We start from the raw sequence: 26,525 nt of genomic DNA, 5'->3' as shown, positions 1-26,525 counted from the left end.
GCTTGCTCCGTGTTCCACCAGCCTCAAGCATGTGGCTGGCCCTGGATGGAAGAAGGTGAAGCGGGAACAAGAGATTCAATGCAAGTAATTGCCCCCTCCAAAGCAACAAACCTAAGCCAGGATTAGCATGTGTATTCTTCCCTTTTTGCTGTGAAACTGCTAGAAATCCAGAGCAGCAAATGACTAACAGAAATCAAAAGAGGAAAAGCTGCTAGTGAAATACAAAAGACAGCACTAGCAAGAGTGAGCATCTTTGTAAATCTTGACAGATGATCCTGGCTTTGAAGGGTGAACTATTTGCTGTGATTTTTGAGAAGTCAGGAAGCATAATGAAACAGAACAAGTGGAAACATAAATGCTTGACCCTTTCTGACTACTCAGGTAAAAGCTTGAGAAATCCCAGACGGCAAGTTTCCAGTGTCACCAGGTCTACTGGTCACAGCAAGCAGACACAGACACACAGCCAGACAACCTCTTCAGACCTTGGGGATCAACATCACAAATGCCGTCAATCCTGAAAGTACATCTCATACCTCTCCCAAGCATCCCCAGCTAAAACGACTAATGCCTAATGGAGCCAAAATTTGAAATTTTCACTCATCGTTCTCTTGGAGGGATGTCTAACATATCTAGAATACTGTACCTGATTTTGTATTCTTTTCCTTGCTTTTTTATGTATACATATATATACACATCTGTGTGGAACAGTAGATATACATAAACACAGATACGTAAGTATATCAATACAGAATTTGTAGAATCTTACAATAACTGAAATTGGAAGGAGTTTGGAAGGAGTCAGCCGGAGGCACGTCCTCCTGCTCAGAGGAGGGCCGAGTTAGATCAGGTTGCCCAGGGCTCTTAATGAAGAACATCAGAGTCCTCCTACAGAGCAGAGACTACTGGCAAGACTGCTATTGTGGAACACAGTCCTAGAAAGAATTTTAAAACCATCTCTTAGGTAAGACACTGGGTTATGCCCAAACAATAAATCTGGAAATCCAGCTTTGTTTCCATGATTTTGAAAACCCAACCCACAAATTGATTTTTCACTGTTAAAATATTCCATTTTCCCCATAAATCCACTAACTGCTTTTTAGTGTGTAATCATTTTTTCCACTTTAAAAAAAAATCAACTCAGTTCGCAAGATACCCCTTATAAGAACTTAGCATAGCTAAACAATTTGACTTTGCCCTATTTCAGCTTTCAGATATGCACATATCTGCAAATTTTTCTTCATTTTTCCAGATCTTTCAAAAATTTAGATGTGATAGACAGGATCTCACACGATTTTAATAAATTATCTACTATGGAAGCAGCACATCTTAAAATTTAGATTGAACTGCTAAGTAACATTAGTCCAACAAGCATCTCCCCTTTGGATTAATCTTGCAAGGAAGAGCGAAAGCGTGAGTACGTGCACAAGCTCTTCAGTGCTTCCATTCACATGCAATTACATCCAGCTGCCAATCTGACATCAATGAGAACATATGAAAGACAACCTGGCACATCCATGCCACTTGATTAGCTGACTGGGGATACAATTTGTCAGTCAAATAACCCCTCTTCCCCCAAAAAAACTCGAGGGGTTTGTCATCAAGTGTTCCACCTGATCAAGAAATGGGAGATTAAACTGCCTTTCACAAAATCTGACCACTTCTGTCCCCTTCCTTCTTCAAGTGTACTGTTTACCAAAGGGTCTTCAATAACAACAGTTCAAACTTAAGGGTCAGCTCTAGCGCAGTTTAAGTAATATTAAAACCATGTAATGGAATAATTAGTTTTGCATATCTTATTTTTGATATGTACAATTACAGTAACTATTTTTCAACTGTTCAGCTGATTTCCTTCCAAGCCCTTTATTAGGTTTTCTAATATTTCCAGATATTTCTTCTACACCATATTTCTGTAAATAACTATAAAATTATAAAGACTATAACATTCTATCTCAGCAACTGAAAAATGGGGTAATTTTTGGTTTTATACCATCAAGATACATCAAAGTAACTCATCTGAAAGCTGGAGGTGGAGTCATTCCAGGTGTGCATCCCCATGAAATACACTGTGGTAATCTGACATCAATATCACACAGCATCATTATTATTTGAGTTAAATAAACAGTACTTAAAACATATTTTACCCTAAAACGCGTATCGTGGTTACCAAGGAAAGATGAAAATCTGAAACATTTGTGTCAGCATAATGAAGTTCCTAAGCATATGATATGGTATCTAGAATATTTTCCATCTCAAGATTTGATATAGAGCTCCAAAAGAGGGAAGTACCGTCACGAAGAGGAATGAGAATTCCAAAGCACACCAAGTCAAAAGACCTCTGTACACTTTGATGAAGTTTAAACAAGTGCTGTGAGTCTCTACGATGTCATCAAAATTTATCCAAACTTTGGGATCACAGCCCCTCTATGAAGAAATAACTCCAGTATTTTTATGTAGTTAGGAACACTTGACTACATCTTTTGCAGCACTAGACCTCTTTGATTTCCTTGCCCTGTCTTAATGTGAGTTCTAATTGCTTTGAAATAATAAGTGGTTTATGTGGGTATATAATACTCATTCCAGCAGCTGTTCTAGTCACTGACTTTGAAAACTCCAGCCTGTGATTTAACCACATGGCATTTTTATCTTTCCCACAGACATTGCCATATAATTGATACCTAGGAAATAGCAAGTCATTGACCGGTAAGCATTAAAATGCGATTGCTCGCCTTTGAAAATTAGCAGGCAGGCACCTGCTCTTTCTAATGCTAATCACAGGTAATGTTGACTATCCACAGTGAAAACCAAATCCCCTTCATCACCAAATAAATGGATATATTTGTATTGCTAATGTGTATAAGCTGAACACCTAACATGAGATAGCTAGCTAGAAGCTGAATTCAACAACTTTGCTAGACAAATCCTGAAAAGGAAAATTTAAAAAATGAAATAATTTGGAACTTAACAGACTGCAAAACACAGGAGGCAGTACCCATAGTATGAGCATTCCCCATAAAAATTGGTTCTTAAGTTTTCCAGCAGCTATCATCGAGACTTTTTTTTGGAATGAATAGAAGAGGCACACCAGTAGCCGCCTTCGCAGCTAACATACCTTGTATTCTGCTGCAGTGGGCAACTGAAAGCCCGTGAGCTCACCAACATTCTTGGTTCTGCGAAGCTGCTTGATCAGTGATGCTTGGGAAGAGATGAAGTTATAAGCCTCCACTGCAGCTGAGAGTACTCTAACCCCAAGGAAATAAATCAAACCAAAAGGGCACTAACAGATTAGCCTACAGTCGCCCTGTAAACTCTTCCATGCCCTGAAGGAAAGCTTGCCATAGGCAGATAAGCAAATCTCATGTTCTGCATTGCTGGAAATACTTTGTGCCTCTTTATTAAAAAATTCACACAGTTGGAGGTGAACTAATTGCGGTGGTGGAGACAGTAACACAGAAGGCACTTAAAATGTAATTAAGCCGTGATCAGAAAAGGGACACATAAGGGAGAAAGCACTCAAAACAGAGACTCCAGGGAAATACCAGATTCAAGCAAAAATGAGAGCAAATGTGTATTAAACCATGTTCAGAGACGTTTATATAAAAGAATTTGTGCAGACATCAATTCAAACACTAAGGCCACAGCTCACCAGGAAAAAAAGAAATACGCCTTTGTTTTAGATAGCCTTCATGTGCTTTAATGCACACCACGGAGGCACTTCTGACAGAAAGAAGAGGACCTATCCTGCACCTGAGCAATTCTCAATCATGCTGGGGATCTAAGAACAAGAATGCTACAGGAGCATTAAATATCTCAATTATTTTTGTTTTATTCTATAGAAACCCACTTTAGCTCTACTGTTAAAAGACGGTATCAGCAACTATTCCGTATACTGAAAAGCACAGTTCACACAACCACTTGCTATATTGAGGGGAAAAACAACACAAAAAGAGTAAAAACACGTAACTATAAACATTACAATCTTGACTTAACACATACAACAAATTCCTTTTGTGACAAACTCCACAGTCTAGAGAGATTTAGTGATAGTCTACAGAATTCAGTGCCTACTTTCCCCTTAGTGTTAATTATGTTACAAGGAAAAAAATGTATCAGAAAAAAAATACAAGCTAATATCTAGTTACATAAGGAATTGTTTCCAGACTTTTTTAAAAAAGTAAATGCTTAAATATCTTTTTGTACAAAGGTTTCTTCTAGCAGACAGCTTTATGTGTTAAACAGAGCTTAAGGCTCTTTTCCATTGTTTTTTCCTACAAAATGTGTTTCATGCAAACCTGCTGAGTTCAGAGTATTCACAAGAAACAGTTCCCCCAATAGGGTACAAGTCACATGTGGATTTTGCCTTTTTTTTTTTTCACATTATCCACCATTTGGTACTGTCTCATTTCCCTACCAGCTGCGTCACCATTTCCTAGCTGCACCATCTCGTACTGTGTCCGATATTAGACACCACAGTGAGAAAGCGAATGGGAAATAAACAGCACAGCTGATCAGGACAACTGCCAAAGGACGCAGGGAGCACTTCCAGAAGTGGTTATGAGCAAAAAACCCCACAACATTCATTTGCATGAGCTTAAATCACTTCTCTTTAAAAGCATAGCAAGATCCTCTCTGACTTGATTCTATCCAGATGGAGCTCCTATAAATCCTGATTCCTATTTCAGTAAACACGTGAAAAACTGAGGACTGAATCAGGAGCAGGCATTTCTTTTTCCCAGAGCTCCCAGTGGACGGGGAAGGAGGGAGGGAAGGGCTTGGACTCAGTGGCTTTGAACACAAGGATGACTCAAAACCAAGAAGGATGAACAGCAAGCTGCCACGCAGCAACTGAACACAGGACAAAGAACCATTTTCACTAGGCTAATAGAAAGTACTTATTTGAACCACCTTGTCAACAACATGCACATTTAGAAGAATATGTGCATCCCTCATCATTGTCCTCTTCCACATCTCCCTGGTTTCTTTCAATTCAAAATGAGGAATGCATAAAAAGCAAGGAATGAATGGATGGACACCAGGACCGAAAATAAAGCATTGGATGAGGAGCAGCCTGTTGATGCACCGCTACTGAAGAACTTCAGAGTTGGTTAGAAAATTTCACAAGTCACCATTTTCCTGTTTAATACAGTTGTCTTCTTGCTTAGACTAGTTTGCTGAAATTATAACAGGCAGATTTGTTAAGGATGGTTTGAGGCTAGTTTTTTACAAAATAATGATACCAATACTGTAAAATTGTGTTCAACGTTGCCAAAGACACCAAGTCAGTAAATACTCAGCTTGCAAAGAATCTGCTACTGAACTCTAACCACTTCAGACACTGATCTCTTACTGCTGTTATTGCAGCTCCTTTTTATTTAGCACCTTTATTCATTTTAATAATATTTACACAAAATACAACAGCCTCTATGTTCCTTTTTTCTTTTTAGTAGGATTTATTAGCCATTAAAATATTTTATGCATAAAATTATCTTAAAAAGTTCATAAAATTGAACTGAAATATAGGTACTTGCTAGCAACATTATTCCACTCAGTTGACAGTCTAGATAAATCCATTACCATAGCAAATTTAAAGACAGAGATTTCTTTCAGTAACTAAAATCCTTGAGGAAAAACTTGAAAATACTGTAATATAATGTGTGAAGACTCAATTGATCACAATAGATATCTACATTGGAGCGCCAAGTCACAGCAAAGCAGCACGTTGCTCATGTCCACTGTGCCGTTACCTGGCATTCAGGTGTGGGATTTAAGGCAGCACATGGAAAGATGAGTGGCACGTGCCTCTTTTCTTTTTCCTAAACCAACAGGTATTGTAGAAAGGAAGAGTTTTCTAACCCTCACCATGGTCATTTGACCCAGATTTGATACTACAGATGATGGAGCATTATTAAAGCATGAGGAACCATAACCTTCATGCTGCCAGAACAGTGGCAGAAATGATGGTGGTGCGAGAAGTTTGGTTTATCTGATTGGAGCTCAGGGATGTTCAGGGATGATGATAATTACCTGTGAAACGGATATTCATCACAAGGGTGAATTTAAGGTGACTAATACTTCACTGGAGAGAGAACAATGTTAGGGAGAAGTTGGCCAAAGCACACATGGCTCAGCCTAGTGGTCCAGCACAGCTGCATGACACACAGATGGGTGCTGCGTTGGATTCATGAACTGGAGAAATCGCCTGCAGCAGGCAGACCTACCTTGTCTTAGTTTCTAAATACAAAACTGAAAATTAACGAAATAGTTTTTATATCCCTGAAGGTATGCTCAGCCCTGCTCATGGCTTTGAGCAGCCTGGACTAGCTGAAGGTGTCCCTGCCCGTGGCAGAGGGTTGGAACTAGATGGTCTTTGAGGTCCCTTCCAACCCAAAGCAGTCTGTGATTACTGTTATTATTTCAGTAAGAAGTAAACAGCACTGAGGTATCCAATGCCACCCCTCCTCTTCTCCACAAATCCAAAATCCTTTTCTGTCAGAGAATATCTTGCTTACGTAATAGTAATGAAAATTTTCAGAGAGGGCTAATTGCAAAAGGTGCAGTCTGTTTCTGCCAATTTCTTTGCTAGTGGCACAAGGCTCTGGCTAGCTGAGGTGAACACCTGGCAATTGACCCAAAAGCACAATGGCCACCACAGTAGGACTGCAGCAAGCTAGTTTATTTATGAGCTTTTCTTTTTCATTTTTTTTTTCTTTCTCTCCCCCCCCCCCCCCTTCTTTTTATCATTTAAATAGATGTTGTCAGACTGGAAAAGTTTAAAAACCCCACCAAACACCAACCCCAATTCCCCACTCTCCAACCCCAAAACTAAAAGAAAATATTTGCATGTCAGAAGTCCTCAAATGTTTGTTTGTTTAAAAAAGCAGTGCAGAAAGCAGACTTGACTACTTCGAAGGACCTTTCCTTCATTTAAAAAATGAGCTGATCAGCTACACGGGCTAACAGGGACTTGAGAACACAGACGGAGTCCAACAGGACAGTGAAGGAAAAAGGAACCACTGCCCTTATCTTCTAGCTCCAAAAAGCACAGCGAAGCTATGACAACCCTTAACTGCAAACCAGCAGTATTTAAGTAACAGTAACTAAACCCATCCTGTGGCGAAGGCAGCGGGAAGGGCGCACGCGATGTGTCACACCTATGTGACTGCTCTAGAGTCACACGGAAGGCAGATGTGACCCAGCCTGCTGCACGGAGCTGTCGCTGATCTGTCCCTGTGCCACCCGCGGGAAGCAAGGCAAACTTCGGTACCAGGCAGTACCTGTTACAACAATACAAGTGCTGAGAGGAGCCAAGAAAGACCTTAAAAAGATGCATCAACGAGATCTTCAGGAGTCTGATCCAGCAGCTAGGACATAAAGATGGTCAAATAATTCAGTAAGTACTTGGGATTCTTCCATTGTCTGAAAACAGATTTGTTTTCTAAGTGTAAAATAAAGGCCAACTATTAGTCCTTCTCCCTGCACCTGAACTCTACAGATCAATACCCAACAATTAACTGCAAACATTAAGTCATCACTACTACAATATCAACTTAAACTCATGTCACACCTCTAAGCATAATTCTCACTGATATCAGGAATAACCGTATTCCCAGAATCAACAGTTCAATTAATCCTTTGAGAATCTGTGTGCAAACCAAACCAACCAAATAAATCCTACAAATATTTCCTTTCCAAAACCACTGAAATATAAGGATTTTTTCATACCATGCCCTTCTCTTTGTGGATTCTGTATTTCCTTCCAGAGAGCTAAAGATAAACTAATTCTGTAATCTGTCCCCAAGTACAAAATGAGAAAAGGAACCAGAGCGAGAGGAAATTGCTAACATTTTCCAAGCAGCACAAGGGAATACCTCTGGAGGCAGCTATTAAGACAACATTTCTAATATTTATCTACTTAAATTCTCAGTAACTGACTCCAATTGCAAAGAAAAATCCAAACTGGTCCAAAATTAGCAAGCATGAGCACACACTTCTGATCTCTGCATTTCTTTTAATATTCTGCATCTCCATATGTGCAGTGAAATCTCAGAAAAAAAATCTGGCTCTTTTTCTGGACTCAACAGGGTAGAGTACAAGACTGCACCTTGCACAAGTAATGCTGGTAAAACTTGTATCGCATTACATCAATACTACATGCATATCTTTATTTATACATGCATTTGTAGTATGAATATGAAAATTCCCACAGAAATCACAAAAGAAAACCATTATTGAGAAATTTTAAAATTAATTCTTGTCTCAAATTGAACAGATAGCTAAGTGTGTGCAGGGCAATATACAATCCCTTGATTTCTACTAAAAATTATTAAGTAGCAATCAATTTCTTTACTTTCATTACTAGGAAGGATTAAATGTATGTCCCAAAATTACATTACAGAGGATGACATAATCAGTGTTCTGATATGATTTTTATTAAAAATGTTGGAAGTTCTTGTCTTGATTACAGCAGCATAAGAAGTTACAGAATTGTTTTTCTTCAACAGATGGTGAAATAAAGAGATCAAGCTAGCAGACATCATTCATTCTATGCAAGCATTTGAAAAGAAGGAAAAAGTTTGATATGGTCAAATTGAATGAAGTGCAAATATTTTGAAGCATATTTGAAGTTGCTCTTTGACTAGAATGTAAAAAAATTGATCTCTAAGTAAAATGCATGCATGCTTCACAGGCCACAAAAAGGCATCTGAAAAAAAAAAAACAAAACACATCTTTTCTGCACTATTGTCAATTGTGTTTTGAGTTACCACGAATGCTTATTTTATTATTTACCCCTCTCTTGAAAAACACTGAAGTAAATCAGGCAAGCCTCTTGCATGAGGTCAGAAGTACAAAATTCTACAGTTAATCAGGAAAGCATGTGAGCTTCCACTTTAAGACTTAGACAAATGTTACAACTAGAAAATTGAATGAACTAAGAAACGAACGCATCCATAAATGACCACTCCCTATGCTACCTGCACTTCCACTTCTGTAACTTTTATACATAACAAAATTTACTGTTAGAATACATTTTATTACATTATGCTGTTAAGAAAATTGTATATGAATAATATTTGCTCTGTAATTTAAAATGAAGAGGAACTTAAGTTTTTATGTACTTGTAAACACCAACCACTTTCATCTTACTAAAGTATTTAGAAGCAACAGAGCCTTAAGAATTTCTGGCAACTATTTTCCTGCTTATGTTGTTGTCCATAGAAACTGTACATCTTTATCAGGAAGCCAAAACCATCAATATTTGAGAACTGCTAGAAAGCATAAATAAAACCCTCTGATAAATCACGTAGATCAAGTACATTTTGCCACTTATTCCTTTACTTTAATACCAATGCATCTTCATTTGTTTGAACGGAAGTAATCTTAAATTATGTATGAAATAGTGAGAAAGAGTGTGGCAAATCCAGTGAATAAAGAATTCTGCATCAAGTAGGAGAACTAAAATTCAAGTAAGTTTAAAAAAGCAGATAAAAATAAAAATAGATTAACCTCAGTTAACTAAAATCAAATGTTATTAACAGAAGTTTTGCAGAAAAGTTCAGGAATCTGCAATGAGTTTCTCTCACTGTTTAAGATTACACTAACTTTGCCGTCTGTGGTAGCCTCCTAACAGTAAACACTACATATTTTTGTAAACACGAGGATTGATTACATTGCAGCTCTTCTAGCAGGCCACTTCTGTTGCCTTACTGCTTGTCCAAAAGGCAGCAGAAGCATGTCCACACGGTCCCAATTATGTATGCTCTGCGACATTTAGAAATGCCACCTACACAAAAGCAGAATAACCTTGAGCATCTCTAGTTTTTTTAAGTTGATTCACTCCTGTTGTTATTTGTTTTCTATTATTTTATTTCCAGGAAAAGTGCCTTACTAGTAAAGTGATATAAACAATGGCTGAATCATGAAATGCAGCACCTCCCACTTAGTTTCTTTGGAAGGAAAGCTCTGCACAGTTCACGGTACGCTTCTGTGTTAAGAAAGTGCAAACAGCAGGGAGGTCCAGATCCTTCTCCACTCCCAGGTAAGCAGGAAGGGTAGTTTTGGGACTGCAGTCTCAAAAACAGACTTGTCCCACTTCCAGGGGCCATGGGCAGCATAACCTGAGGCTACTTCTCTTTAGCTAGTAACAGCTTCCTCTGCAGCTCTCATCTGTAAAACGTGGTAACAGTACTGGCTCATATGATTGGGTTTTTCTTGGCAGCTCAAGAAACACATGTGAAGCTAAGCACCTTACATCGATTAAGTCAGTGTCTGTCCAGCTTTTCAGATATTACCATTTTCAGTTATCAGAAAACAAGACTAGGACTTGTGTAACAGCCTATTTCTGAGCGCAGTATTCAAGACAGTCCATTGCTTATGTTCTTCCTTACAGACGCAACTTCTGTAGCAGTTACAAATTTCAGTACATTAATCATGAATAAAGCACAGTTAATCTTTCAAAAATTTTACAAAACTTAATGTTTATATCTCATTAGTCACTGTGCTAATATTGCCATTTGAATTCACTGGCTTCATACTCTCTCGGTGATTTTCACCACAACTGTTTATTTTGCTATGTGACTTTTTCTAGGTCCTAAGACCCTTTTTCCTGAGGTTACAGCTGGAAGTGACTGTATCAGCTGTACTGGGCATTCACTTTTCTTATGTAACTGGTGCTTGGGGGGTGGTGCTGGAAGAATCAGCCCGCTGGTGTTAAACATTACCTTATTCCTTCCATGCTGTTTTTTCCATCTGAGCTAAAGGTACTTCATCTACTCAGAAAGCATTCCTAATGAGTGACAGTCAGCAGGAAACTGATTTTTGAGCAGCTTCCCAAAAAACTGAAACTTCGAAAGAAGAACCTTAGGTTTTAAATCGCATTCACAATTTATTTCACATAAATACCTATAGAGCTAAGTTCAGAAAAAAAATGAGTCTCATTCGCAAAAGAAAAAATAATGCAAGCTCTAAATGAATTAGGATACACCCACCCTGCTGTTTATCCAGATATGCAGCAATGTCAACTCACTGAGGCACTTCTTGACAGTTCTTTATTTTGAGAGGTACAAAATCTTCTGACAGATACACAACTGAGAAACCCTGGGAAGAAACGTTACTTTGTTTCAGCATCTGCTCTATAAATGAAGATAAGCAAACCATATTTCTAGTTCCAGAAAATGAGACAGCTCTTCTTCGTTTCAAAAAGAGTGACATGAAAGACACAGCAAGAGTATGTGCATTAAAACGGCTTGTAGGACAAGTGCAGAGCCATCCGCTGGTTCCCATGCTCTGTGATACTGCCTTCAGTGCTGTGTCTTGATGTTTGTTCACATCTTGATTTTAACCTACAACAGATCTTCTTGGGCACTTTTAAATGTTACAGGAAGAGGCTCCATTACTATAGCGAGAACATTTTGCAGATATAATTTCAGGCTTTGACAAGCAGAATTCCAAAGAACACTAACTCAAAAATGTAAGCCTCTGGTTGTGGTTCCTCCATTAGTACTGGACACAGGTTACTGTAAGGATTGCTGTATCTCTGTTTCAGTTGCACTGGCTGGGTTACTCTGCCCTCCTGATTTTATTTCTATGATTTCTGGCATTTTACACCATGGAAAATTAGTCATTAAGAGAAGAGAAGAGAAATTAGGACTGTTGTTTGTATCTGTTCGCTGACAAAAGGATTGTTAAGCTTGTGCAATGTTCAGAGAATGATTTTTTTTATTCCTTAGATGAGATTTGTTAGCAGGGGACTGGAAACGCACTGTGATCCTTCTCTAGTTTATTTCCTTTCTCAGTAGTTTTTTTTTTCCCCTCCCTTTTCACCTCTCTTGGATATTCACTTTTTAAATCAAAAGGAATCACTTACGAGACTGGAACTATTTTTGATCATACAAGGCATTTTTTTTCACTGGGTTGATGGCAGCTACTCTAAGACTGGAAGCAGCATTACCGGAATGATGACAGAAGGTTACAAGCTTTTGTAACAGTTGTGATCTAGGAAGGAAGCAACCACTTCAGCCTCGTGGGAAAAGAGTCTCTTTGCACATTCACTTTACTCGTGTATTTTGATTTGATGAAGGGAAAGTATTCCTTCCATGAAATTTTAAATGAAGCCATAAACATACAGTTTCCTCACCCCAGTTATTCCAGGGAGAGAGATTTCCAATTCCTTGGCAAATCAAGAAAGAAGATCCAGAGGGGGTCTAATTGGAAGTGCAGCTTGCAGCTTTTCCTTTCCTTTGAGTTTGCAGCTATTCCCCACACAGAGAAAGCTGCAGTCCAGGAGGCCACAGAGAACTGGTTTTCTCCGGGAAATGGTACCATCACCGTGATTAGAACACAAGTAGCCAAACAAAGCCCAGCACAGCACACCAGGAATCCCTATTTCTGCAAGGGAATACAGGAGGAGACAATGCACTAAAGCTTTGGGAATGTGGAGTCTTTTACTCTGCCTCACATGTGATTTTTTTTGGACAACATGAAGCTCATAAACACTCAGAGCAGATGGTGTAACACACAGCAGCAGGAGATGGAGCTTATTAGCTATCGCTTCCTTCCGCTAGCATACAGCCCAGAAGAACCTTTAAATCACCCTCTACTGAAAGCTGAGTCCCTCTCACGAGGCAGCACCAGGGATATACTGTGTGACCGTACACAGACAGCACTTCGTTACGCTTCAAGTCCCTGCTCGAAAATTTGCAAGTAAAAAAAATAAAATGCTTAAATTAAGTTCGAAGATTTTCTAAAATAAGCCAAATAATGTTGTAGGCAACATTAAAAGTCTAAAATTCGAATGTCTGGCATTTGCAAAGAAGTAGAAAAAGATTCTAATAGTACAAATACTTCAACAGTCTTGAGGCAAAAGCCCTACCCAGGAATAGTACGTTACCAGAAGTCTTCTATGTTATTTTTCTATTTTCTTCCATAAATTATAAAATTTCAAGAAAAGCACTTGCAAAGATACCAGGTTTCCTTCGTAATCATCCTGTTCCTACCTTCGTCTTCCAGAACTCAGGAATGTTTCATTCCACTGTGCTACAATCACCTTCCACAACAACTCTATACACAGCTCTAAACAAATTATGCAGCTTAAAGGTAAAAAAAAAAAAATCCCATCCCATCATCAACCCACAGACCTCATCATAGGAAAATCTTGGGAACAAGAGAAGTAAAAAATACGAGCTGAAGCGCAACAGAGGAGATAATAAACATGGGGAGGACAAAGGAGAGGAATAACACTGACAAGTGAACTGGGCACACAGGCTGGTTCCGGGAGCGCTGGGGTTGCCTTGAGACAATAGTAAACAATTTAATAGCAATTTGCCAATATATGTTTGGCTGCTGGTAAGGCTCTACACAGTTGGAGTTCAAAACTACCACATTTCTAAAAGCCTGCATAGCAGCAGTTCTTTTAAGAGAGACTTTCTTTCCAATTTATACTTTTTCTTATCCTTTTCAAAATCGATGATCTCCCCTCCATCTGCAAACATAAACAATGCATTTTACGGTGTCCTTTTTACATGTCAATAAATAGCCATTATATTATTTTTTATTTTGCTACTGGCAAAGGCTCCAAAATACGTAATTAACAGGTAGAGCTACACTGAACTCTTCTACCCTGTTCCATTGACTACCACGTTAGTACTGACGGCACTTGAGCTCTACGTTCTTAATATCAACAAGAGTCTGGTGATGCCCCCTGATAAAATGTTTCCCTTCATTAACTGCTCTTTATGGAAGTTTAAAAGCAGAGAATCCTAAATTCCCCCAGATAAGTGCTCCAAATCTGTATTAAAATGACGGTAAATCACAGCCACTCCGTTGGCATCAATTTCCTCTTGAAGGACTCACATGACCACAGACTTGGGGTATGTCAGAGTAGTACTCTAGTCTTTATACATAAGAGATTTGGATAGAAGCTAATAAAGATCGGCTTATTAACCTTTAGATGTCACTTAAAAATAAAGTAATTGAAACAAAAAGCACACACTACATGCAGCGCAAATTCAACTCTCCGTAGTTCTGGTGTTGACACAAAGCAGATCTGCTGTCCTGAATGGATTTACATAATTCTAAAAGCAGAGAAAAAAATGGCTATTATGTAAAAAGCTTTTGTTACTTCACAGATGACAAACAAACACTGTGACATTTTCCTGACAGGACAATTTCCTACCAGTGCTTGTCAGCACTCCTTACATTTATGTCTATGATGATAAGTAAAACTGGTTTTGACTGGTCATATGGTGTTAAGAGTTACATGTGTTTAAGTCTTCCTTCCTGGTTAGCTTAAATTTGCCAAACTTTAAACCACAGGAGAACAGACCACCAATTTTTGCGCTCAACAAGTAGGTTTTCCTCTCTAGGCAAAGAAAGTGCTTTTCAGCACTGGACCATTCCTATTGCCTACATATCCTTACCATTACTAGAACGTAAGGGAGGGCAGAAATGAGAATCAGATAACGGCAGTAAGCTCAAACAATCCAGGATGAAAGAGAAGTGGCCTTAGGCTGAAGAGCACAGCGCTCTCACATTGTGACGCGGCCTTTTTATGAAGCCAACGGGGTTCATTCAAGAAAGACTTTGAACATTTAGCTGGATTTGTTTACCTGTTGCTCCTGAAGATAATTTCTTCAGGAAAGAATACTTTCTCTACAAAACATTTATTACATTAGCAATTTGCAGCTTTTGGCCTACCAAAAAAAAAAAAAAAAAAAAAAAAATCTCTAAAACATCGTTTCCTAGAATACTAGTAATGCTGATTTTTTTCACACAGATTTACCAGAAAATATTTGCTGTTGGATCCTTATGCTAGGAATAACTCCAGTTTGCTTTGCCCATAATATAGTTCAATATATTTGTCTTGCCAGGAAATACACGTTTGCCTAACCAGAAATTTACCGCCGTATGCTCATATTGTTAACAATCAATAAACTTTATCATGCTAGTGACTCAATCCCAGATGCTTATCCTATCAGGAATTCATTCCTCTAAACTAGTGTTTTCTACAAATCTATAATTAAGCTAAAAGCCATACAGCTTTTCTGTATTGCCAGCATTTGTAGAGTACAGCTCCTTTCATATTTACATTGGTGGAACCAGAGAAAACTGTGGAAGAAAACCTCTGATTATGTGAACATGTCACAAATAAGCTAGAAAGTTAATCAATGTATGGTACAACTATAAGGACATTTTACCTTGCATCCAGGTCCGTCAATGAGCTTCCTAGCAAGAACAGCATTTCTGATGTCTTCTGCCAATTGTATCCCATCTCTTTCAAGTACAAAACACTGTGTTTACAGATTCTTCCAAGAATTAATTTACTATGTTTGCCAATATCCCCAAACTATATGATACTGGGTCTGCCAGGAATTTACTTTGTAAGATCTTCTTGCCAGGTTGAGATATTGCAGATTTACATATTTTCAGATAAAGAGGAGTCTGAATATTCCAGTGACTAAGAGAATGCATTTTAAAGATGTACAGAGTATGCAATTAGCACTGACTCTTCAGGAGTCAATGATGCTTTGTCAGGAGAGATTTGTATCTGCTCACATTGAGTTGTTAGGCTAGTAAAACTTAGCTCAACTTGAAACACTCTATGGTGTTATTTGTTAAATCTGGAACTGTCAGATAATTACAAGTTTCTGATGCAAATAACTCCAGAGACGCAATTTATCTTGCACCGGACTCTCCACGAGGGAGATCAGTAGCAGAGCTCAAGAGTAACACCTAGAAATCATTGCTCAATCAATAGATTAATTCCGTACTTACTGGGATTGTGGGTTTGTTTTTTTTTCCTTTCTTTCTTTCTTATATATTCCTATCTATAAGATGTGTGCAACCAACCAATAAATCATTCCTCTTTGAAGAGTAAGATTTGTGATACAACTTCAGGAATTGTAAGGAGTACAAGAATATTGAAGCAGTTACGTATTCTGTATTTTGGTATTGTTTTCAATCTTTAAAACATTTTTTTTTTTTGTAATTTGCTAGACTACATGGCCTTTCGAACAAAACTGACACAAAAAATGTTTTGGAAAATATTAACAGTGCTATTCAATTCTTAGTATATATTTGAGAACTCTGAAAATGCTCCCTTGAGTCCATGCCATGTAGAGGTCTGGTTTATGGCGGTTCCTACATATGCAAACACATAAATACCCACGCAGAAAGACTTTACATAATCTCAGATTTCAAATGAAACTTTTCATAGAAATAAATCCTCAATATTGATAGTAACAATGAAATAGTCAAACTGCTCATAACAGAAAACTTCACAGAAACTGCTGAGAGATATCTGTACTTTGAACAATGAATCACATTTTACTCTGAAGCTATTTACTAAATTCAGGTGACTGCCCAGTCTAATTTATATAACTTACCATTATTAAGTAGCCAATACAAATTCTTCCAGTTTCCACAAACATCTAAATTAGTAATTATTTTCACAACACTAACTAGATCAGTACAAATACCTCTACACTTTTTCCTGTTATAAGCTTCTCCTTAGTATTTTTTTTATTCTGAAACAATTTTCTTCTCACATTCCATCATTAGAGCTTGTTTGATTGCTATCTCACCCTTCATCATTATCACTTCATTCATAACTGTTACGATGTGTCTGTTTTCTCATGTATTCTCACACTTTCTGTGGATGAAGTTCATGAATTTTATCCTCGCTGTGCAAACCATTAATTCATGCCACACTAAGTACCACGCACTATTTCAGTACCAGTAGCTAGTGAAGAATATTACATTGCTACCTGGGGGTACAACTACAGATGACCCTTTAGCCTTAATATGTAGAATTTTTTTATGTAATAGTCTTAAGCAATGCCATAGTACACAGCCGTCCTTGCAGAAAAATCCTCTTTGAAAAGGGGTACTGTGGGGGTGTTGGGTTTCATTTTTTATGGTTTTTTTTGGTTTTACATTCCAAAAAACATGCCAAACATGAGAAAAACTTTGTTAAAGAGTCTGATGAGGAATTTTAGAAAAGAATGAATTTAAATCACATTCCATCTACAGTTTAATGGATTCATGCCAGATTCAGAGTCCAAAAATGAACCTATTTTTTCTCTGGTATTGACAGAGCAGCTACCAAGAATCACCAAGAACTCTCCAACGCCCAGTTTCCATACACCGTGAAACCTGGTGTCATTTTGGAAATAACACACTAGAATTGAAATCAAATCAAACTCTGGCTGAAGTGTGAAAATTTACAGCCAGCTTTACAAACTTTTTTGCCCATTTGAATTTTGAGCTCGACCAGTTATATTTCAGATCTGTGTTGCTTGCCAGGCCAAACGTTTGGGTTCAATTTGTGGCAAAGGAAAACTGTATGATTTAAATTACTAGAAAGATACAGGGATGAATTCCTGGGAAGCCAAACAGATATACCTAGGCTGTGCAATAACTAAATCAGTTATACTAAACTGGATTAGTCACAGGAGAGAACTATGATTTCTAGTATAACAAGCAAAATTCAGCTCCATCCTTACAACCAGCACACAAGCATATGTTTGCAAAAACAGTTTTATGCTCAGTAAGACGGTAAAGCAAACAGTATATATTAAACAATGATACACTGACCTAGACAATTCAGGATAGAAGGTGCCTAGACATCTGCCCTGCACATGGAGAAACTACTGGAGAGGCTTAAGTGAGTTTCTGTGATCATGGACATCAAGCCTCACACTGCAGTTTGAAGCAGTAAAAGACTGTATTGCTTCCAAAAAGAAAAATACCAGTGCTTGTGAAAGAAGATTGGCAAATTCATACAGTATCTCATAAAAGTTAATGTGAATAGAAAAATCTTGGGGCATATATTTCCAATAAAATCCTCTTACAACATGAGTGCAAAATCCTTGTCGGTCTGTGCAAGCATAAAGCTGATTCCTAACAGGCCAGGCCTGAGTAAGTGAGGTAAGTTCATGCCTGACAACTTCTTGCAGAAATGCACACTAATTTGACCATTCCTCCAAAATTATTAATGCGATTGCTTTCAAAAGGCACTGTTCTGGAAGAATAAATTCCATGTACGACACTCAGGCTGGTTTCTTATGCCTACAACCTTTGTATATGTATATGTATATGTGATGCTACAGCTAACGTGAATACCAACAGCAGCAAAGCCTTGCAAATGGGGAGCTCCTGAGAGGCCTGGCCAATGCAGAGGTTATGCTTTCATAGCCAGTTATCAGAGGTAGTTGCTTTAAGTAGATCTACAAGTAAATTTACATCATCTCCATTTACAACAATGTAGCCCCATCTTAGCCAAACTCTCATAGCATGTCCAAGATCAAGTCATTTATAAAGAATCAAGCATATAAGTTGAGTTTTCTATACAATACTTTGTTGAAAACTCTATTCATGACTTTTTCTTTCCCAATATTGCAGTTTTGTAACTCTTCGGAGGGAATATATGTGCATGGATCGAGGCTATCTCTGGCAGCTAGGTATTATTTCTCCCATGAATTATAGGTACTTTCAGGCAACACCAGTATTATGAAAGTAACTTGATTCAGAATATCTGCAGTAAAACCGAAAAGGCTGTAAAGGATACATAGCACAGCTATTCTAATTTTGCATTAATTTACACATCACAGAGGAGACAAATATTCCAGCACCGAAAAGCCTATTTTTTTATTTTCTTGTAAAAGAAGAAATCTAATATCCAAGAACAAGAGAAGGCTTTTCTGAATGAGCAGTGAGGGACTGAGTTGCTTTGTGCACGTGGGGTTTTTTTGTGCGTGTATGGTGGGGGTTTTGGTTGGAGGGTTTTTTTGTTTTGTTGGGGGGGAGGGGTGGGGTGTTTTTTTGTTTGTTTGTTTTTTTTAAGTACCACATTTTTTGCTGAGAAATACTGGCCACACTACAACAGATCAATTTAACCACCTTCCTGTAGAGCAGGGAGTGACTGTCCCTGGAACCCTGTTACTGTTACCTTTAAGGGGACGGAATCTTGCTGCTTCTGATACACAGCACTGATTCCTAAAAATATTCTCCCTGCCCCACCATCCTGCCTTCTGCATTTGTGACAGAGCCAAAGGAAACAGATAAGCCACATGTCTGTAGAAAGTGTGTTTCCATGAGCAGCAGTCTGTCGGGGAATGCTGCAGTAAATTCTGCTTATTTCCCTCCATTTCTTTAGTCTTAGTCTTTAGCTTTTATCTCTGACCAAACCGCAGCTTTTCCTAACCTTAGTTCAACCAACATAAGCTCTCAAATATTTGTCCTAGGCTCCTGTCCTTATCATGCAAAAGGCTAAAAAAAGAAACTTAACTGTTGGCTTTTGTTTGTTTGTTTGTTTTTTGGGGTGGTGGTGGTTTTTTTTCTTTAAATTTTTTTTACAGTACACTAATTATCTTCAGGTTTTAAATAAGTTGGTTGTTTATACAATCAGAAATTTTGTTAGGCTAAATATTGCATTTGAATTCAATCATATGTTTTGTAAGAACGTGCAGAGATAGCTACAGCCTTGATGTTGATTTTATACCAAAATGCACACAATGTATGCAAAGGCAGTAAATAATTAATCAGTCAACATCGGTAAGTAGAGTAGCTACTATTAAAGAGATATTTATCTGCTGCTATCATGTGATGGTCTCCAGAAGACCAGCCAGTCCACTCTGCTAGAAAAGCAATTTTACTCCAAAAAACCCCAAAATAAACAGAAAAAAATTTCGTAAATTTCTGATATTATGGTATGGTTAAAAATAAGTAAAAAGTGGGTTTTCACTACAAGCCTTTGAAAACAAAATGTTTGCTTTTCTGCTGACAACATGATATTGTTTCATAGTACGTAATCAGAAAGTAATAGCCATAATTAGTAGATAAAATAAACAGTTTACCTTGTGTGGACTGGTCAATGTTTTTTCTTTTCCTGCTATGACTGTTATAATTAAGTCTTAGCTCTTGGCTATATTCATTCAGAGTTTCTCTTGAGTCATAAGATTGCCTTTGCTTTCCTCCATCTTCACTTTCATCTGAAGAACTCGTGTAAGTTAGATCCACTTCATGTTTGACTTTTGACAGTGGCTGGTAGGGTTTGCAGTCCATCTGCTCCATCTCTGATTAAATAGGCTCAAAGTCATGAAAACAAGCAACTGGAACTCCTCAAGAAAATAGTCCTGGGGAAAAAAAAATCCAATTCAGATGTCATATTTAGCTCACAAAGGCCTAATTTTATTTTCAGTTAATGTAAGTGAATTGCATTAATATCACTATAATCCAGGAAAGAATCTGAACATGTCTTATTGTTTTACTTTTAAAAGTAGAATTAAAATAACGGTGACTTGAAGTAAAAAAACAAAATCCTCAAACCTTAAGCCCTACCCCATTAAACCAAGCAATAACTACACCTTATGCACAAAAAAACCTTGCAAAACCTTGTATTTGCTATTAAAGCTAAGACAGAACCGTTATTGTTTTTCTAAAGGGATGCATATTCACATTACGTGAAAATAACATTTTGTATCTCTTAAAATATGAATCCTACAAAACAGAAAGTTCACGCTTTTGAAGTATTTTGCTGCAAATTAAATTACATTTAATCAAGAATAAGAGACTTCACACTTTAGAAAACCACCAGACCTGGTAAAAACCAAAATACACCAGACTCTTCCTCTATGAGAGCATACGATGGTTCAGAAATGGACATTTTCCTTTTGGATTGTGTCAACATTTCAACAAGAAGCTGCTTCGACCCTGCAGTATAATCCCTTTCTGCCTCTGCATCTCCTGTCTAATCTCATACCAACATGATGGCTCCACTGAACCTCAACGAAATCTTCCAGACTGCAGGTTGCAGTTTTGTGTATCATTAAAATGATGTTCAAATCCAGTATCATTAAAATCAAGCGGGCTACAGCTGCACATGCGACTACTGCACTTGTCCTGTAACCTTGCCTTTGTAAAGCTGTTTCCATCATTAATTTTAAGGCAAACTCTGCAATGAAATAACAGGGGTTATGGCACACCTTCTACAGCAGCACTGTTCACATACAGGGAGCTCCGTTAAAATAAATTTAAGGTTTTGGGTTTTTTTTAGATGAACACATGCTAAAAAAAAGGTGGCTTTAAATATTATTGCTAGAAGACCAAAACCATAGAAGTTAAAAAAGATTTTGCTTAAAAAGCAGTTGTTCACAGCTTTTTAATGATTTTAAGGTCAGCAGCAGAGGGATGTAAGTTTAATACTCAGTTTGATATCAGCCCATTTACTAACTGCAACAAGGACTTCTAACCACATACATTGCCAGCTGTGAGTGTACAATATGAATGTCCAAAAGCAGCCACAGAAAAAGTGAAAACACACAAAAGGTAAACATAAAAGAACCCACAGAAAGCTCTCCATGTTAGAGGGCTATAGAGATGAGTTTAACTTCTGAAATTGTCTGAATTTTTGGGAAACAACTGATGACAGCTGTCACCGTGTTCCAGCGTAACAAAACTTCATCTCCTGCTTGTGTGTCCTCCCAATACTTTTGAAAGAACCACCTTCCTGAGCAAGAGCGGAAAACAATGCCCATGGTGTGAAGAGGGAATAAGATTTCTAACACAGTAATGGAAAAAGAAAATACAGGCCCACAGAACCCTTGGGGGAATGGCAGGAAAGGAGACAGACCACTACAGCACAAGTAACACCACAAAGTGCATGCCTTCTCTTCTGCATGTTTCAGGGCTCTATCTGGGGAAAGAGGTTAAAGACACATCTTTGCTTGAAACGCAACACCTCAGGGAGTTTCACCATTTAACCTGAGATGGAAGAGCTCTTCAGAAACAAATAGCACCCAGACACAGAGCTCCAGCATTAAAAAATAAACAAATAAAAAATAGAGTTCATGTCTCCTATTCAACAAAGAGGGCTTGAAAGCACTCAAGTCAATAAACTCTTCAAGAGAGAGAACTAAAAAGACAAAGTGAGGAGCTGCCAGCCTGCCAGAGCCCAAGGCTGGCTGACAAGTGTGTCATGGGGCTTCAGCAATGAACGCCAGATTCTGCGCTCTGGATTGATCCAGATGCTTCTGTGCAGACAAGTTACTAATAAGCACTATTTGCTTCTCAAAAGCTATCTGCCTAAATAATTTACTGTTATTTGCCAACACTGCCTATTATTGCCTAAGAAGTTCAGTACTTATTTTATAAGTTACTTTAATAGTCTGATCTGCAACAGAAGAACTCAAAGGTGCTGTGACTAACAAGCACAGGGTTGTCTTAAAAGATTACCTGATGACTTTGTAGAAATGGTTACTGACAGGGAAAAGCCCTCCTAGATATCCTGTCTGACAGAACAAATGGAGATGGTGCCACAGAAGTCAGAGGAAAATGAGGATAAATTAAAGGTTTCTGCTAGGACAAGGCAGTAGACAAGAAATAAATTTTTCCATGAAGGCAACAAGTGCAAGAAGCCTCAGACGCACAGACTGCATCCCGCTTTCAAAAGCGGGAAACAATAAGCCTGACAAATTAACTAATTACTGGAAAAGTTAGTAGCATACTTATGCACCTTGACTCAGGAAGGAGGGCAGGGGGGATTACACACAAGTTCCCCCTAAGGAGAACTTTGCTGCGCATCTATTTTGCAGGAGGTTTCAATAGTGACTTTTTTTCTTTTTAAACGAGTAACAAAAATTTATTAGGATGCAGAGAGACCTGTAAAACTTGGGCTGAAGAAAACCAACTACTTAACAAAGACTTATTTTTATTCTTTTAAAACAAGTTTTAATAACAAGTCTTCACTTTTTGTGAGAAGAGGTTGTAGTAGAAATATATTTAACAATGTTAACCAAGGCAGCAGACAGACCAAATAATTTAATGTAAGCAATTAATATTAGATTCATTACATATTTCAGGTCTTCTCTTTTACTGTGTTACTTTCATGTGTGCTGTTTTCTCACATATATGGATGTGCATTTTCTCAAACCTAAATTAATGTAAACGCTCCATGAAATAGCCCCTTAAAAGCTATAACTTTGTTATTCCCTATTACATATGGGCAAGAATGATTAAAACCCCCCGACCAGCTTACGAGTATCACAGCTAGGTTAGCACCACCTTCCCTCTGCTCAGGGGCTCTACTACTGCCATGGCCATTCACGGCCACACTCCAGCTGGTGGGATGCCAAGCCTGGCACACGTGTGTGAAGCCACCGCTCAGCTTTTCCCAGCACAATCCCGCCCACCAAGCCAGGCCAGCGGCAGGCTGTAACACTGGCTGCCCTCAGTGCACGCTGCACAACACCAGGAAGACTTTTACAGCCTTTATAGCAGAAGGATGCAGACACAGATGTATTGCAGCCAGACCCCAAGTTGCCAATTCGTTCACTACCTGATGGAAGAAAGTCCTCAGCCCACCTGACTCTCCCCTTCCCACCCCAACCCAATTTTATCAAAGCCATCTAAAAACCACAGTGGCACTAACAGCTCACGTAAGGGCTGGAGACAGAGCATCAAACGCCACCATAAACTTCAGCTTCCTTTCACACATGGACCAAACCTGTGCTTCCTTTATTTTTGCTTAGGGCATTAATGTCTCATAAACCCACAGCTACCTGACCCGATATGAAAGCAGGTGATAAATCATTTGCAAGGACTGGAAAAATACTTCATAAAATTTTTCATCAAAAATTGGTTTTATGATTCAGGAACACATGATAAAAAACAGATCAAATCTTCAAGCTTTTCTACAGTAGGAGATTCAGTTAAATTTAACGAATGATGGTATGTTACGATAACCTAAATTTAAACACTGGCAATCAAATGCTTTAACCTTATTTCATATTTTGTTTGGAAAAAGACAACACAATAAGCAACTCAAAATGCTGGAACAGGGCAGGTGTATAAAGAATATTGCCTGGATGTTTACACACGTTTCTTCAAATAAATGGCCTTCAAGTAACTAAACAAAATACCCAGCCAATCAATATCAAGTTGACCTTGTCAGCAAAATGATAAAGTCTCATAAGAGCTTACAGTTCCTGTAAGTGACCTTTGTGTGTCTTAATGCTCTCCTCACAAAGAATAGTACTTTTTTGACCTTTCCATCACTGTTCTGTCCTTAAAAGGGTTCATAAAATATTTAACAAGAAAAAAAATATAAAATGTAAAATTATATGTTTATGATACCGATAAACTTATAAATATATGAAATATATATTTAGGCACTGAATAGCAAATAAATCTCAACCATACTTTAAAATATATCATATACAGTTTCAGTTAGATCTGCAGAATACACAACTTAAGCATCCCTTAAATTCACAATGAAACACTTCTGCAAAATCAAAAAAGTCAAACAGCTCTATTAGATGGAAAACCCCCACCTTTTAAGTAATGGAGCTAATACCTATATGCATATGGATCTATATTTTTAATGTATGATTTATGCAACTTTCTAAATGCCTGTTGCATGTGTTATTAGAAACTATTTTCACATTTCAACTAGCATCAAAACCCCTTACATCAACCACCTAACTTCACATTCTGCTTAGATCAGAATCCTGCGTGCTCTGAAGCACAAAACCATGAGGGTAACTGTGGCTTCTGAGGAAGCCTGTGATGAGGCTCTTTGCAGTGCACACACTAATCAATAGGTATTTTATAAGAAAACTCACTGTATGCATTTAATACTGCATAGAGGCTCTGTACTCAAATACAGTGGTGCCACAGAGAACACATCACTTTAATAACGCTTTGTATACATTCTTAACAGGCTGCTCTGTTAGGGTGCCCATTTAATGAGCAAGTCAGTGGGCACCGATTACCAGACTTATTTAACAGGTCAGGGTATGGATGATGATGAAATGAGTATCATGTAGCTGAATGGGGTCTTCTGGAATTGTACAAGAGTGAAAACATGAAGCACTGTAACCTTTTTTTGGCCTTAACTAAGCTTATGTCCAATATTCAGGCATTCCAAACTACACAGAATTAAAATGTAATTGCAGTTATGATGCTAAAGTATAAGCAGGAAACAGTCTTGTTCGCAAAAACTTGTTTGCATATATTCAAAACCTAGATTCAGAAGGCAGCCCCCTGTAATTCTGTTTTTTTGTTCTCAGGGGGGCGTTCAATGAACTACAAACCCCAGCTCCACACATTCACTCAATTCTCTCCTATATTTTTTTTTTTTTTCAACGCATACCCTTATCTGAAAGCTACCATTTGCTTATTAGCTTTTCAGACCACTGGTTTCTGAAAATGAACTACTAAGCAGGTATTTCAGCTCTGGATTGCTGAAGGCAAAAATAACAGTACCTTTATTCTGCAAGTCTTTTCTGAAATACAAAACTGTAAAATATGAAAGGCAAAACAAAGCAAACACACTTGATTTAAACCTTTGAGAAATGCAATACCAAGATGGGGAAAAAAGAAAAAAATATTCTGACCTTGTACATACCTTCAGAACTATATCCCTCAAATATTTGTTTAGATATTATAAACAAAGGAAGTCCTTATGTGATCCTTAAAGTTCTCTCTTTTGTTATATGCAGCAAGAAAAATACAAGCTAAAACAGTTGAGTGGCAGTGGAACAGGAACAAACTATGTTTCTAGATGATGCACAGAATTAAATAGCACTACGAAAAAACATGGAAAGTCACTAGGATGGAAGCAAATATTACTTTCCACTAGAAGGAAAAAGCTCATACTAAAATCAAGAAAGAGTAATTGAAAGCAATCCCTAGAAGACTGATGAAGAAACCAAAATAAAAAAAAAACAACAACAAAACAAACAGCAACAATAAACCAACAAATAAACAACCACCAAACAAACAATAAGTGACAAAAATTCCCATGAACTTTTCCTGTGGAACATAAAATAACGACATAGCAGGACATGTCTGAAGACAACATAATGAAGTACAGGTCACGAGGTACAACATGCCCAGTATTTCTCTGTGTATGAGTGGAGACACTGAAACATTGAGATATTGTGTTATTCCTGCAAGTGGACTACATAGCACCTCTGAAGAAAAGCAATGTATGGATAAAAGAAAACAGTGTGAGACTATGAGTTTTTACACATCTTTCTAAATCAAGCATATAAATGTAAAATGCCATTTTCCGGGACGTACCATGGGTTTAACACAATCCCTAGAAGAGGTACTGGTTTAACCTATGCATGGATTACATTTACCCTTACATTCATATCTGTCATTGTGATAGATGCAAGTAGAAATAAGGTTCATTTTCACATTCAATGGTCTTCATCTAAAATCAAAGTCTAATTTAGTTCTAGTTAAAGTAATTCAAAGTGTTGCCCATTTTATCCAAAGTTTCAGAGAGAAAACACTGCAGAATAAAACTGTAAAGAAAGTCAGGTTGTTGCAGCATTTTGTGACATATGGCAAGACTGAAAGTGAACTGAAAAACATACGTTATGTCAGCTACTCAACTGTGATACAGAATTCTTGGCCAACATGTGCCCTTCACTTTACTTGGAGAACTGCCACTGACTGTAAAAATCACAAAACTCCCTAATGTTTTCTTTCGGAAACTCATCATTCAATGTTAGTGAGCACGGGTA

The 26,525-nt window shown here is 37.9% G+C and overlaps 1 protein-coding gene across 2 annotated transcripts in view; it reads right to left on the bottom strand.

Moving 5' to 3' along the window:
- The window catches only part of TENM1 (teneurin transmembrane protein 1), a 348,410-nt gene that overhangs the window by 238,838 nt on the left and 83,047 nt on the right, over positions 1–26,525 (bottom strand). For both annotated transcript variants that reach the window (XM_055727477.1, XM_055727478.1), the window contains exon 2: positions 19,848–20,126. In XM_055727477.1, the coding sequence (XP_055583452.1) occupies positions 19,848–20,064 (217 nt within the window). In that variant the 5' untranslated portion in view covers positions 20,065–20,126. The remainder of the gene's footprint in view (positions 1–19,847; positions 20,127–26,525) is intronic.

This window comes from Falco cherrug, chromosome 15 (assembly GCF_023634085.1).
Source record: "Falco cherrug isolate bFalChe1 chromosome 15, bFalChe1.pri, whole genome shotgun sequence".
Lineage (NCBI taxonomy): Eukaryota > Metazoa > Chordata > Aves > Falconiformes > Falconidae > Falco > Falco cherrug.
Note: the sequence above shows the minus strand (reverse complement) of the source record. Positions and strands in the feature narration are given on the sequence as shown.